The sequence below is a fragment of the Sus scrofa genome, chromosome 9, assembly GCF_054392235.1.
Source record: "Sus scrofa isolate SSC_HxYL_T2T_F1_AM1 chromosome 9, Sscrofa_HxYL_maternal_Yorkshire_Landrace_v2.0, whole genome shotgun sequence".
Classification (NCBI taxonomy): Eukaryota; Metazoa; Chordata; class Mammalia; order Artiodactyla; family Suidae; genus Sus; species Sus scrofa.
In genome coordinates this window covers 12,689,936-12,704,280 of record NC_139391.1, presented here as the reverse complement: position 1 = coordinate 12,704,280, position 14,345 = coordinate 12,689,936, and the positions used below count along the sequence as shown (strand labels likewise).

At 60.4% G+C, this 14,345-nt stretch overlaps 2 protein-coding genes across 11 annotated transcripts in view; one reads left to right on the top strand and one right to left on the bottom strand.

Annotated features, from left to right (window-relative positions):
* The window catches only part of GAB2 (GRB2 associated binding protein 2), a 188,299-nt gene extending 178,789 nt beyond the window's left edge, over positions 1–9,510 (top strand). For 3 of the 5 annotated variants that reach the window (XM_003129701.5, XM_084975435.1, XM_084975436.1), the window contains exons 5-10: positions 70–164; positions 1,453–1,717; positions 3,049–3,139; positions 3,390–3,492; positions 4,863–4,988; positions 5,725–9,510. In XM_003129701.5, the coding sequence (XP_003129749.1) occupies positions 70–164; positions 1,453–1,717; positions 3,049–3,139; positions 3,390–3,492; positions 4,863–4,988; positions 5,725–5,868 (824 nt within the window). In that variant the 3' untranslated portion in view covers positions 5,869–9,510. The remainder of the gene's footprint in view (positions 1–69; positions 165–1,452; positions 1,718–3,048; positions 3,140–3,389; positions 3,493–4,862; positions 4,989–5,724) is intronic. The other 2 variants (XR_002335549.2, XR_014814765.1) reach the window with 1 other exon arrangement.
* Positions 9,511–10,214: 704 nt separating this feature from the next.
* Positions 10,215–14,345, bottom strand: part of USP35 (ubiquitin specific peptidase 35) — a 77,471-nt gene continuing 73,340 nt past the window's right edge. For all 6 annotated transcript variants that reach the window (XM_084975414.1, XM_084975417.1, XM_084975415.1 and 3 more), the window contains 3 exons: positions 14,208–14,314; positions 12,235–13,693; positions 10,215–11,318 (listed from right to left, as the gene is read on the bottom strand). In XM_084975414.1, the coding sequence (XP_084831540.1) occupies positions 11,151–11,318; positions 12,235–13,693; positions 14,208–14,314 (1,734 nt within the window). In that variant the 3' untranslated portion in view covers positions 10,215–11,150. The remainder of the gene's footprint in view (positions 11,319–12,234; positions 13,694–14,207; positions 14,315–14,345) is intronic.

The following is a 14,345-nucleotide window of genomic DNA, read 5'->3' as shown; positions in this document are numbered from 1 at the left end:
AGGGCGTGGGGAGGGGTCAGCCCAGGGATCGACCCTGAGTGCACACGGAGCCTCCTTCCTCTGTTGTAGCTTCTTCCTGCGAGTCCTACGACTACCCCCAGCGCGGCAGAGATGGTGCAGGCCGGTCCGCCGAGTCCATGAGCGATGCAGTCGGCGCTTTCCTGGTGAGTGGGGTTTAGCTAGGCGGCCTTAGGCCAGCTCAGGGGGGTTAACGGTCTCACCCATGGAACGGAAGACACAACCCCAAAGAGGGGGGCATGTCCCTCTCAGGAGGCTGCTGGCTTCGCATGTCTGTTCAGAACCCTGGGTGGAGTTTTTAGGAAATAGGAGGTGGGTATCTGGTCTGGAAAAAATGTGTGTCCTCGGGTGCTCCAGACTACAGGACTCGTCACTGCAGGTGAGCAGGAGCGGTCTGGACGGCCCGGAACCCTGGTGCTGGGCTGGTGCATCGACGGCGGCATCCTTACCCAGGAGGTCTCTCCTGGAGGATGAGGCCCCAGTGTGCGACTCCAGGCAGGGCTGCTCAGGGGGAGGGTCCGGCTCGGGGGTAGAATTACGGTTTGAGTGGAGGGGGCTGATGACACTTCTCTAAGGTGTCAGGCTCAGCCACATAGGGCCTGGCTTTAGGCCCCCTGAAAAGATTGTGCAGGTCAGGTAGCTGAAGCATAAGCAGCTTAGCTGTATGTCTGGACGAACAGGGCAGGAGTCGAAAGGAGGCTACGGCCACGGTGGCTGCGTTGCACAGAGCTGTGGTCGTATGGACTGCAGCCTGCTGTCATACTGACAGGTGGCCCAGACGTCACCTGCCAGGGCCAAGGCTTCTCTTATGCTCTTTGCCCTGCTCGGGGTCTGAGAAGCGGACCTGCCATCGGTGAGTCTGGACTTGAGGAGGAGGGTGGGTCCTGACTCAAACCCAAGCAGTGCTGCCTTGTGCCTCTGCCAGGCCTCAGAACGCCTCGCGGACCCAGCCTCCTGGATATTTTCTACCAAAGACTTATCACAAAAACAAAAAACAAGTGAGCTCAGCAGCAACAAACCCAACTAGTATCCATGAGGATGTGGGTTCTATCCCTGGCCTCACTCAGTGGGTTAAGGATCCAGCATTGCCATGAGCTGCAGTGTCGGTCACAGACACTACTTAGATCCTGCATTGCTGTGGCTCTGGTGTAGGCCGGTGGCTACAGCTCCCTAGCCTGGGAACCTCCATATGCTGCAGGTGCAGCCCTAAAAAGACCAAAAAAAAATGAGCTCCAAGGGGTCATGGAAGCTAGAGGAGACCCACAGACCTTGTGTATTCTTGTCTCCCTCTCTGGTTTCTCATTTGATTTCCCCAGGGTCTGCCTTAGAGCCTCACAGCACAGCCCGCTCTGTCTTCTCTTGCCTTGTGTGTCAAGTCTCACCCTGTTGTTGCTTCCTGTCCCTAGTAACGGCCGTGTATCTTCTCACTCTTAGCCAGGGAAAGCAGCTGTGGGCCGATCGGATAGCACCAATTCTGAGGACAACTACGTGCCCATGAACCCAGGCTCCTCCAGCCTGCTGTCCATGGAGCGAGGAGGTGACCATTCCCAGAGCGCCTACATCCCCATGAGCCCAGGGCCCCATCACTTTGACCCGCTTGGCTACCCCTCTGCAGCCCTTCCTATGCACCGAGGCTCCAGCAGAGGGAGCGACATCCAGCCACCCCCAGTCAACCGCAACCTCAAACCGGACCGGAAAGGTGAGCACACTGTGTCTCCTGTCCCATCTCTGGACAGCATTCAGGGACTGTTTGCATTTATTAGGGATCAGATGTATCTTGAACTTTTCTTGCAAGCAAGTGCCAGCCTCTAGGGCCTAAGCCACCCAAAACGCACACACACACACACAGACACTCCAAATTCATCCCAGTCGCCTGGCACCCTGGAGACAGGCAGCTGGAGGAGCCTTGATGTGCGGAAAGGAGTGCAGGAGTCTGAAGGACAGGACAGATCCAGGTTCCCGCTCTGCCGCCTGCTAACCCGTGATTGTGAACAAATCATTCTCCTTCTGTGCCTTCTCATCCGGGCAATGGGAAGTATAACACCTACCTCCCAGAGACCTTGAAGATAAAATATATATCGTTAGATAATACATGTAAACGTGCTTCAGAATATATCCAGAGCAATTCAAGATAAGGGGTGTGTATTGGTTCTGGGGCTGAGCAAGGTACCACTGACAGCACAGTCCATTAAAAGACACGCTGTGCTCCAGTAGAAAGGATTGAGCTTTCAAATGAGGTAGATGTGGCGGAAACCTTAGCCAGCACTTCCTAGGTGTGTGATCTTGCGTTAATCATGTAAGTTTTCTGTCTCCGTTTTCCTATCTGTGAAGTGGGAGGGTCATGCTTGCCTCCTGGGTTTGTTTAGAAGGAAAGCATCTCTAGGACCTTGACTCTGGGGCACGGCAGGTGTTCAGTAAAGTCAGCTCTGCGCCCCCTGCCTTTACACCAGGAAGAAGTGCTGCAGCTCAGGTTCCAAGTCTGCCTCACGCTCATTCTGAGTGGCCTGGATCAGTGGCAGGCACTCAAGGGAGAAGTAGAGCCGATGGGCAGACCTCAGCCCCCACGGGTCTGACCAACAGAGAATGCAGATCTCAGCATTCAAACTGAAGCCTGTGGGACCTCGTGGGGCTCACTTCCTCCTTTGAAGGCCCCCTAGTCCTGGTCCAGGAGTGGCAGGTGGCAGTGGTGGTGGCCTTCTCCATGATATTTCAAATGTCATCTCTTCTCATACACACGTCACAAATCCAGCGAGAACACTGTTGTCACACTCCGTGTCCCCCTTTTAGATTCTGAAAGTATGACCCCCACAGGTACAGCGTGCAGAATATTTAACTGGGAATCTGGAGATGGGACTTCAGGGCCTATCAGCTGGGCAGAGATTGCATAACCTTGCTGAGCCTCAGTGTCGTTGTCTCTGTTCAGCCAGGATGCACATGAAGGGTTTATAAATGCATGTGTGTTTTATGTGTAAATGCGTATACGAGTGTCATTGTCACGGCCAACGACTCAACCTTCTGTTCCTGCTGCAGCAAAGCCAACACCCCTTGACTTGAGAAACAACACCGTCATCGATGAGCTCCCCTTCAAGTCGCCTGTCACCAAGTCTTGGTCCAGGGCCGTGTGAGTGTCTCTGTGGACGCGGGAGCTTAGGACAGGGCCCTGGGGTTGGTGAGCGGGACATGTCCCTCGGCTCTGCGTCAGGAAAGCTGCTTCCGGATGCTGGTGCTCGGTTTCCTCTTCTCTGAAGAGGGAGTAGCTGCTGCGCTCTGTATCTGATAACTCACCGAGGCCGGAGGGCCGGGGGTGGGGGCCAGGGCCCAGGGGTGCTGGGGGTACCCCCAGGGTTTACGCTCCATCTTCTTCCCACCAGCCACTCCTTCAACCCCAGCTCCTCCCAGTACTGCCGCCCCATCTCCACACAGAGCATCACCAGCACGGACTCAGGAGACAGCGAAGAGAACTACGTCCCTATGGTGAGTCTCTGGGACCCGCCAGAGCCCACCTCTCACGTCCCCACCTCCCAGCTCGCAGCCCAGGGCACCCACAGCATTTGGGACTGAGTTGCTGCTGCAAATCCATCTTGAGCGCGTGTGCGCCAAGCACGCTGGGGTCCTTGTCTGGAGGCAAGGGGGCCGCCGCTGTTTTAGGGGCAGGGAAGGCCTGCCTCTCTCGTGTGGTAACCCCTGGGCGGGTGGGCTACACACCCACAGGGGACGCACGCTCGGGACGGGCTCAGGAAAGGGGAGGCATGATGGGGAGGCGGCCGTGCACAGAGGGACACAGGGAATGCTGGTCCCTGGCTCTGACTGAAGGAGGGGTGGGCGGGGTGGCCGCCTGGATCGCGAAGGACCCCGAATGCGGTCTTGGGGTGTCTGCACTTGTCCTGTGGGCAGGCAGAGGGCGAGCCGGCAGGTGGCGAGACGGCGTTTGAGAGCAGGGGGGTGTGTGGAGCAGCCTCCAGCATTGACGTCCTTCTGCTCTCCTGTGACACTCTTTCCACACTGAAAGGTCTCTTCATTGCCTTAGCCCGTTGTTCCCCTGCCTGCGGGGAGGCAGGGCAGTGTCCGTGACTCACAGAGGAAGGCCTGGCGGAGGGGTACGCACAGGCGGCGTGGGTACCTGGTAGCTGCTTCATAAACAGGGAAAGAACGAACCCACCCCCTAATAGAGCAGCCGCAAAGCCAGAGCCCAGGCCTTTCTCCGTAGACGGTGTCTTCAGGGAAATGCCAGGCAAGCTGGTCCTGGTGCCTGGATGCGACATGGCCCTGGCGTGTGTCCTCTGAGAGCTGCTGAGGGTGAGGGCTGGGGACGCAGCCCCTCTGTTCAGCCTCTGAGGAGCTGGGGCTGCAGGGAGCGGGCTGCTGCGGTGTGACCGCCCTGCCCCGGGCCGTGGATGCTGGCTCTGGAGCAGCAGATGCGGCGCCACGGAAGCCCTCCGAGGTCCAGCGCTTACAGCTCATGTGCTCCCTTCTGAGCACTTGCCAGTGAGTCTGTCAGAGACCCTAGGGGGACTGCAGTGAGATGCGCTGATGCCCAGAGAGCGGGGCAGCACAGGCGCAGAACTCAGCCCTGCCACGAGCTGTACAGCCTCAGGCACATTGCTTTACCTCTCTGAACCAGCTTTGTCTTCATGTTAAAAAAAAAAAAAAGAATAGTAGTAATACCTTCAGCACAGGAGTGTTGTGAGGGTTAAAATGAGAACATAAGAAGTCCCGGCACAGTGCAAGGCACAGAGTAGGCACTCAGCGAGCTAGCTGCTCTTACTCCCAGAGATGTGTTTTTCCCAGTGGTGGGTTAAACTGTTTCCTAAACCTGCTAACAGTTTTTCCCTCCTTTGTGACAGCAAAACCCAGTGTCCGCATCTCCCATTCCCAGTGGCACCAACAGTCCGGCCCCTAAGAAGAGCACTGGCAGCGTGGACTATCTGGCCCTGGACTTCCAGCCGAGCTCCCCGAGCCCTCACCGCAAGGTGCCTGGGGTGGGGTGGGTGGAGGTGTCAGTGCCAGGGGCCCTCCGCACTGACCAGTGGCGCTCTGCCTCTATACGCCTGGGCTGTGCTGTGGCCTGGGTCCCAGAGGGCTTCACATTCCCTCACGCAGCCCACAGCACCCCGGGGCCAGAGGGCCCCATCAGTCAGCCCATCTCCCTGTGCCGTTGGGCAGATGAATGCCCACACAGACCTGATCTGCTTCAAGTCCCCCATGAATCTGTGACAGAGCCTAGACTTGGGGATCCTGGGTCCTGATGCTGAGTTCTTCTTTGAGAACTCACTGTCCAGCTGTAGCCTGCGGAAGGGCTTCTGGGCCCGGGAAAGGCTGGCTCAGGAAACACACTTAGCTTAGCTGCTTGATCCAGGCAGCAGCCCCAGCACGGTTCCCCCCACTGGGTGGCTGCGTGTGCTCACCGCAGGCCACATGCAAAGCGCTAAGGCCAGTGCTTACTGACAACTGGCCAACCCCTGCCCTGGGACAGGTGGCCACAGGGCACGGTGAAGGTCTGGACCCATCCTAGGAGCTGGGTTATCCAGAGGGCTGGCAGGGGCTGTTGCATCGAACAGGAGGGATGGTGCAGTTTGGAGTTCAGCCTTGTGGGCCACTTTCCAAAAAAAAAAGTAGTCCAGCTGGAGAGGTCGGCCCATCCCCTCTCCCCGGGACACACCTTACTGCTACGGCACAGCCACCTCACTTCCCCGCTCTGTCCCTCAGCCATCCACGTCATCTGTCACTTCCGATGAGAAAGTGGACTACGTTCAGGTGGACAAGGAGAAGACCCAGGCCCTGCAGAACACCATGCAGGAGTGGACGGACGTGCGGCAGTCCTCGGAGCCGTCCAAGGGGGCCAAGCTGTGACGTGGGGCCCGTGCCCGGGGACGGCCCGGGAGGCAGCACCTCCAGAGCTGAGGCCTCCTGGTCCGTCTCCCCTCCTCCCCTCCACGCGCCCGCCGGCCCCCTCCTCTCCACGCCACTCTGGCCTTCAAAGCACTGACGGCAGGGACCCTGACCCCTTCCACCCGGAGGGGAGGGCCTGGTCGAGGCGCCTGCTCTGCCACTCAGGGCCCACCTTTGACTTTGATAGTAGTGGCCCTGCTGCTCCGCCCACCTCAGTTAGAGCTCTCGCCAAAAAAGCGTCCTTCAGCTTCTTCCTGCCCTTGACCAGAGCATCTTCCAGACGCTTGGAAGGAGGGCTGGGCTCTGAGCCAGATCCCACACCTCACCTTCGGGCACGGCCCTCAGCCTTCGTCCCTCCAACCCCTGGGCTACCTCTCCTTCAGTCTCAGAAGAGGCCGCGTCATCTCGCTGACCCAGAGAGCCAAGGACCCGCGGAGCAAGCAGACCTGGACGTCTTCATCCCGGTCTTTCTTGGCAGGAGGGAGGCATGGCCACCAAAAGATGGAGAAGCAAGGTCAAGGAGGAAGGTCAGAGGTGGTCTCGAGGGACAGAGGCATTGGGCCCCAGATGCAGAAGGGCAGTGGGTCCGTGCAGGGGTCCCCCGCTTTCAGGCCGAGCGGCAGTGCCGCTGTCACGGTGGGAGAGGCAGAAGGATGAAGACTGAGGATGCTGAGCAACCAAGAACCAGGAGCAGGGCTCAGAGCCCCGGAGATGGAGTGACAAGGACACTGGGGGCCGGGCCCCGGAACTGCGGTGCTCCATGCCCGCCCTGCTGCTCTGGGACAGAGCACCGTCGGCCTCCCCAGGATCCCACCCAGCGGGAGCGCTGCAAGGACCAGGCTTGGACTGTGCTGGGCGGGTAGCCCAGCATGTGGGGTAAGAGGGGAGGCGGGAAGAGCTGTGGAAGGCGATACGGAAGAGCTGGGGACAGGGGCCACCTGGGACAGGAACAGTGCCCAGGACTGGAGTGGGGACAGTGCAGCAAGTGAGCTGCTGTAAGATGGGCAGCAAGGCAGGTCACTGGTGGGCCAAGAGGCGGGGCGAGGGCCACAGGGAGACGCTGTAGCTCAGACGGGTGGGGGGCAGTACAGCGGGCAGGCGGGGAGCAGAAAGCAGGGTGTGAGGTCGTCAGGGGGGCCGTGTGCATGGGGGCAAGTGAGAGCAGTTGGCAGGCTGATGGGTGATGGGCACAGTAGGGCAGAGGAGAGCCAGGGGGTGGGGGGGAGGGAACTAGAGGACGGCCTGTGGGAGCCGCAACTCCTGCCGTCTGGCGAGATTTATGCCAGATCCCCAGGCACGTCTGACCGGGTGGCAGGAGGGAGTGTTTTCTCGGCTCGTGTGATGCTCTCGCTCTGGGGAATCCAGGTGCCGTGTGGGAACTCAAGCCTGGCTCCAAGGGACGAGGGCCCTCAGATCAGCCTCCCCCTCCGCCGTCGTTGCCAGGGACAGGCGGCGGGGCAGCGCCCCCAGGCTTTTTCTCCAAAGTCTGGGGAGGGGGAATCTTTTATACTAAAGTCATTGGCCAAATTTTCAAGTTTCAGAAGCAACTAAGCAGACCAGATGTTTCATCTCACCCTGGAGCAAAGAGACCACCTTCCTCCAAAAAAGGAGATTTCCCACCCAAGTCAGGGAGGTGGCTGCGGCTCAGCGTCCCGCTGCCGCTCACAGGTACTCCCCCACTGCCCTCGCCAGCCCTCCCCCCAGGCAGGATTCGCTCACCAGTATCCCGTCTCCTCCTAGTATTTCCCGTCTCCTCCTAGTATTAGTTAAGATCAGCATTCGGTCATGGCTGCTGCAGCCAGGTCTGGGCTAGGCCCTGAGCACACAGGAATTCATCAGGCGTTGGCCCTGTATTTGAGAAGGTCATGACCTATGAGAAGAAGGATGACGACACCCTGGGAATGGCTGTGAGGGAGACTTAAAATGTGGCTACTGTGCTGAGAAATCGAGGCTGCTTCTCCAGGTCGCTGCTGAAGGCAGGAGTCAGGAGCAGGTGGAGGTCCAGGAAGAGGGTTTCCAGGAAAAGAGGGCACCTGACATGGGTCTTAGAGGAAGATGGGTCAGCTGTTTCAAGGGAAGGGGGCAAGGCTGGGCTCCAGTGGAGAAGCAGTGAGGCCTTGCCTCCGTGTTCCCACAGTGCAATGGGAATGGGGGCAGTGCGTTTGCCGTTTCCCTTTAAGGCCCTCTGCAAAGGGTCTCAGACGTCAGAGCTTTTAATGGTGCCACCCCTGCGTCCCCAGCAGGCAACAGGTGGGCCCAGGAGTGGATACCCTCTGTGCCCAGCGCTGTCTCCTATTGACTGTCAGAGGGCCTCTTCATGTCAGCATTTTCTGAATGTGCCGTGATGTCAGTGAAACTGGTGGGAGTCTTGAGAGACTGAGGCACTCACCTCTAACCTGCGAGGCCTCCCTCCAGTTGTTGGTTCCCGTGACACCTGAACCCTTAGAGGCAGTGAGGCAGGGGTGGAGAATGAAGGTGGGAGAAGGGGAAATGGGCCCGTTGAAATCAGAGACGGGCTCACAAGCCCCAAATACCAGTGTCTAGTATGCACCTGTCAGCTCAGTGTCAAGAGCCTGGCACGTGGGCCGATCCAGGGGTCCAAGTCCTCCTCTCCTGGGGGCCTGGCCAGGACTGAGACCCCAGGATGTTTGTCAGCCACCACAGCTCACACAGGTCTTAGCCTGCCTGGGGCTCCCCGGCGAAGGAGCGGAACTCAGCCGCTTCCAGCTCCGCCTCGCCAGGCTGAAGGAGCGCGAGTGCTCTGGGGAGCGGTGGCCCTGCTCCCCTCGCTGAGGTTAGACGTGCTGCCGCTCTTCCCACTCTTCGGCGGCTGCGCTCTGCTCGGGGGTCCAGATCACCAGGGACGGGCAGCACCCAGCATGCTGGCCGGTGACCTCAGTCCCCTCCCTAGATGGATACTGGCAACGTCCACGTTCAAAACCATGCACGTGTGCCCCCACTCTTGGACAGAAGCACACCCCTTCTCGCGTGATTTCCCACAGCGCGAAGGCCTCAGCCCAAGCCGCGTGTGGCCACCCCCCTGCCCCGCCGACAGAGCCGCGGGGGCGGGCGGAAGAGGGCCCGGCCCTCTGCGCCACCAGGGGAAGGAGGCTGAGCGCGGGAGCTGTCGAGCCCCTTCTTTCTGGAACACGCCGAGCGCTTTGGGGCCAGGCGGACTGCCGGCGGAGGGCACTGGGGATGGAGGCTCCCCTGTGATGGTGACGTGTGTTCTTATGTGTTTGTTGGTTACGTGTGTCTTGAAATTAGGAATCATTTCGCACAGAATCGTCGCTTTGTCGGGAAGAGAAAATGGGCTAGAAGCAGCCCCGTCTTCGGTTTCGGGCTCTGTTACACTTAAAATTGATGTTTAATTTTTCAAATCACTGTTGGTGCCTAATCACTTAAGTTATTAATTTATTCTGTTTTCTTTTAAAAACAAATCGATAACCTGTATTTATCCTGCGAGGAGGTCTGGGGGGGCTGGGAACGTGTTCACGCGGGTCCTGTGTTGGCTGTGGTGACACATGGTACAGGCCTGGAGCTTGCAGGTCCCTTTTTACTGTGGTCTCGGAGCTGGACAACAATAAAGTCCATTAGAAGCAACCAGCACGGGTCACCGAGTCTGCCTCGTCTGGGGGCGGGAGGGGGCAGAATCCACACCCCCTTGGATCCCTGCCTGCGGCTCCCACACGACCCGCGTCCTTGACGAGAGAGGCGCTCCTCGCAGGCCCAGCACAGGAGCCTGCCAGGCGGCTCCATTTCTGTTTGTTTGAACAGGAAATGACTGGGTACCTGTTTTGGCTGAGAACAAGAGTGACTCCTCCTGACCTCAGAATCTGTACTCCTGGTGCGTGAAACGGAAACTGTGGTACCATCAGCCAGTTCATCCTTCTTAGGAGGTGCCCTGGACTAGAGAGAGGGATTCTGAGCATGGCTGGGGCTGACAGCCTAGCAGCTCAAGTCCTCCACCTACGGCCCAGGCAGCCCCTGCTGCCCCAGAACCTGGGGGCTGCGCCCAGCCGCACTGCAGGGCCTCTGGCAGGAGGAAGGGGCGGGGGGCAGCCCAGAGCTCGGGGGCGGAAGAGGCTGCAGCCCCCCACCACCACCACCCCGGGAGGTGAGTCCCTTTGCAGGAGCCCCCACCTGGGCACATGCCTGCCCCCAGCGTCACCACTGCTCACATGGCACTTGCGTAGGGCACGCTCCCCTCATCCAGCACCCGACGCAGCAGCCCAGACAGACACAGCAAGAAACCCAGGGTCCAGACAGCACAGCCACGGAGGCAGAAGAATGACAGCTTCACCGGCTTCAGAGAACCTCCTTTTATTCCGGTTTGAGACCCTGGTTCTCTTCCCTCCACGTAGAAGGGGTACAGCAGCGGTGGGGCACAAGGAGGTCAATACTCTTCCTCCCCAGGCACCCTCCCGCCCCGCCACCACCCCAAGGGCCACGTGATGAGGCGCTGAGCCAGCCAGCTTCCCTCAGGACAGACGCTGTGAGACACACACACATACCTGCAGCAAAATAAGGACTCTCTGTCTTAACCAGAAGGGGGATGCGAACGGGGGCATCTCAGGCACTGAGGCAGGAGAGGGGACAGGAGGCTGTCCTCCCCTCTGTGCATTGTCACTTGGTGTCGGGGGACAGTCTCCGATCCCGGGCCAGGCTGCTTCCACCTACACGCCCTCTGAGTACAAACTGTGTAGGCACCCACAGACGGCACCTGATCCCCTCAGACAAACAAGGGGGCCCCCTTCTCTGTGCTGGGGCTTGGATCCTGATGCGCTTTTTGTACCAGAGAGAAACAAGATTGTCTGACAGGAGCCGGAGGGAGCTTCGACTTGCTGGCAAGAGGCGAGTGCTGTGGGGTTCAGCCAGGGCGGGGCGCAAGGCCCAGAGAGCGTCCATCTTCGCCGCTGCAAGCGGATCAGGACACTTGGGTGCAAGTCGCAACGGGGCGAGGCCCAGTGCCAGGGGCTTGGGGCTCGCCTCTGTCTCTCAGGCTCCGTGGGCCCATGTCGTGTCCCCGAAGGCCCCTCTCCATCTCTCCCGGCCTCGGAAGGGCCTGCCTTCAGGACCAGACCTGCCTCCGCAGCCTCCCTCAGACCCCACCTGGCAGAGCGCCTCCGCCCTGGCCCTGGGCCCCCACCCTGCTCCCAGCAGCAAAGGCCAAGGCCCCCCACCCCCCGAGGTTGGCTGTGGCACCCCACACGTGCGAGAAGGCTGGGGGAGGAGGGTCCACGTTAGAAGACGAGTCTGTGGAAGTCACCACCGTTGCCACCTGCAGGGTTGCAGCCCCCCGGAGGGCCTTCATCCTCGTCTTTGTCTTCATCAAAGCCCCGGCCCCAGTGCGGGGATGCCGGGAGCGCAGAGATGTAGGCCGCCCTGCTCCGTGCCTCCTTCTCCTGCTCCTGGAAACACAGATGGGGATGGGGTGGGGAGCTTAAAATTCAGGACCTGGAGCCAGAGTCCTCCCGTGACTCCCGGACGCCACCCAGCACAGCACCTCAGAGCATCCTCCCTGGTCCCCCAGGGCCAGACACAGAAGAGCCACAGCTTCTGCCCGAGAGGCATGCCAGGCACGGGGCAGGGTGGGGGAGGGGGGCTCATATTCATCCTCTATCTAGGGTTCAAACCATCCTTCCTCCCCACCCCCTAAAAATTCCCAACCCCCTGGAGGAAAGGAATTCATTTATACTGGACTAGGAATAGCTCACCAGGGCCTGATGTGGCAGCAGGATGCAGAAGGTCACCTCACACCACACCGGGACCGGGCTGCAAGCTTCCTGATGTGGCGTCCTGCCCACTGCCTCTCAAGGCACACCGATTCCGTACCAGCAGCCCTAGCCTTGCCCCCACCTGGACAGCTGGGCAGTGTCCCCAGCTAAGCGCCATTCTCCCTCTAAAGCCCCAGTTCCCTGCACTGCTTACACCCCGTCTGAGGCAGCACCCCTGCTGCTGGGCAGAGCCCCAGCGGCGGCGGTTTCTGAAGCTACGTGTTGGGATCCCCGCCTTGAGAGAAGGCGCCCCAGGCAGGGCAGACCTCGAGGCGCTGCCCCCACCCACACGGACGCCTCTCCGAGCTGTCCCTGCTCCTCCACAAACCTAACAATAAAGAACCGATCGTGCCTGACGTCTGTCCCTTTAAAGCGCGGGGTCCCGTCCGTCTGGCCCACCTACTCGCCCTGCCCTAAGTGACCCCTGAGTGGCTCGAAGGAGAAAGGAAGGGACTCAGCGAGAGAAGCAGCTGTGCACCTGGGTGGGTGGGTGCACCTGGAGGCCCCCCCACCCAGCGACCCCGTCAAGGGGCCCAGCGGCTCGGCTCACCTGCAGGTAAAGGATGTTGTCTTTGGAGATGGCTTCCATCAAGTCTTTGTGGAGGGCGGGCTCGGCCCGGGCCCGGGGGGAGCCAGGCTCGGCCTCGGGCCCCTCCCCAGGCCGCTGCCGGTAAAAGAGCACGTAGGCCGTGTCCTTGGGGAAGAAGGAGGTGACATTGCTGACAGACTCAAAGGAGGAGAAAGACACCCGGGTGTCGTTGAACAGGTACCACTGGTTGTCGGGCTCGGGCCTGTCGGCCGCGCCCAAGCTCAGGGCTGGCCGGGCCGCGCCCTCGCGGGCGTAGCAGTAGTAGTGGCCGCTCTCCGAGGACACCCCCGAGTGCACCACGACGCTGCAGAGGTCGTAGGCCTGGCCCCGGCCCCCCGCCAGGGGCAGGCGCAGCAGCAGCGGGATGGAGACGTCGTCCAGGATCTTGCGGCGCCGCATGGTGCGCAGGTCGAAGGAGAAGCGCAGCAGCGTCAGGATGAGGTAGCGCGGCCCCTGGCTCAGCTCCACCACCTTCTCGGCGTCCTGCAGGGAGGCGCACGACTCGCAGTGGTAGCGGTTCTCGGCCGTCAGCTTCTCCGGCGACAGGAAGTAGTTGACCAGGTCCAGCACGGAGCGGGAGCCCTCTGCAGAGGGCACGGCGGCATTCCTGAGGGTCCCCGGGCCCAGACTGTCAGCCTCCTTCTCCATCTCCTTCTTCTCCATCACCTCCTCCTTCTTCTCCTCTGTCTCCATCGCCTTCTTCTCTGTCTCCATCGCCTTCTTCTCCTCTGTCTCCTTCTCCTTCTTCTCCTCTGCCTCCTTCTCCTCCTTCTTCTCTTCTGTCTCCATCTCCTTCCTCTCCTCTGTCTCCAGCTCCTTCTTCTCCATCTCCTTCTCCTTCATCTCCTCCTTCCCTGCCTCCTTCTCCTCCGCCTCCTTCTCCTCCTCCTCTTCTTCCTCTTCCCCCTTCGGCTCTCCCTTCTCTCGCTCGTCCTCTCCCTCTCTGGTCTCCTCCTCCTCCTCTGCTCGCTCCTCCTTCTCCCCCTTCTCCTCCTGAAGGCTCTGCCCGCCGGGTCCCTGGTGGCCCAGGCCTGCCATGTCCAGGACGGCGGGGGGGACATCGGCTGTGATGCAGTGTTTCCTCTGCCTCCGAGGACCCACCTTGCCTGGCCCCTGGGCTCGGGATGGCAGAGGGAGGTCCCGGGGGCCGACCTCTTCTGGAGGGAGCATCACTGAGCCCAGGCGGCGGCGGCGGCAGCGCTCGGCTGGGGGAAAGGCCAGAGAGAGGTCTGTGAAGGCCTCCTCCCTGGAGGAGACGTTGAGGCAGCGGAGACAGCAGATCCGAGTCACAATCTTGCCTCCGAACATCTTCTCCACGGACGTTGAGCTCGGGCTGGGGGGCTCCTCGGGCGCGGAGGGCGAGCTGGACTGCTTGAGCTTCTGGCAGATCCTCGTCCCGGTTTTCTCCTCCTCGTGCAGCCTGGAGCAGGGAGCAAAGGGCCTTCGTCCACACCCAGAGATCCACTTCCGGTGCATTGGCCTGACCTGTGCCAGCGACTTACCCAGCTGGCCACAGGTTTACACGCACTCAGGAGGCACGGATAACATACATGCATGCGTACAACACATCCTGTGCACACGCACTCACAGGCCAGGCGTACATGCTACATACTTACTCCACAGGGCTCTAACCTGCCACGAAGACACATGCCCTGTGTACGTGCGTGTGCCACCAGAGCAGTGATGGGAAGACGCATACCTGCACCCCTTCACTCACACTCACTGATGCCTCCCAGGTCACGTGCCCATCAGCAGCTCCGACCTGTCCCCACCCTCAGGGCACACATCTTCCCTCCCCAAGCCTCTCTCAACCACAGGGCCAGACCCCATTTCCAGGAGGAGGAGGCAACAGAGCCCAGGCAGACAGGGTGTGCCCACAAGGACCCTCGTGCGTGCTGACGCCCCCGTGCGGAGGCTGGCCTGGCCTCCCTTACCGATCCAGCAGGTACTTCAGGTACTCTGAACAGTCCTGCTGGGTGCCGGGGCTGAACCAGGGTGTCCAGGAGGCAGACAGGAAGTTCTCTGGAGAAATGGCAGGCCGCTAGGACCAAGGGAGGACAAGGACAGGGTCA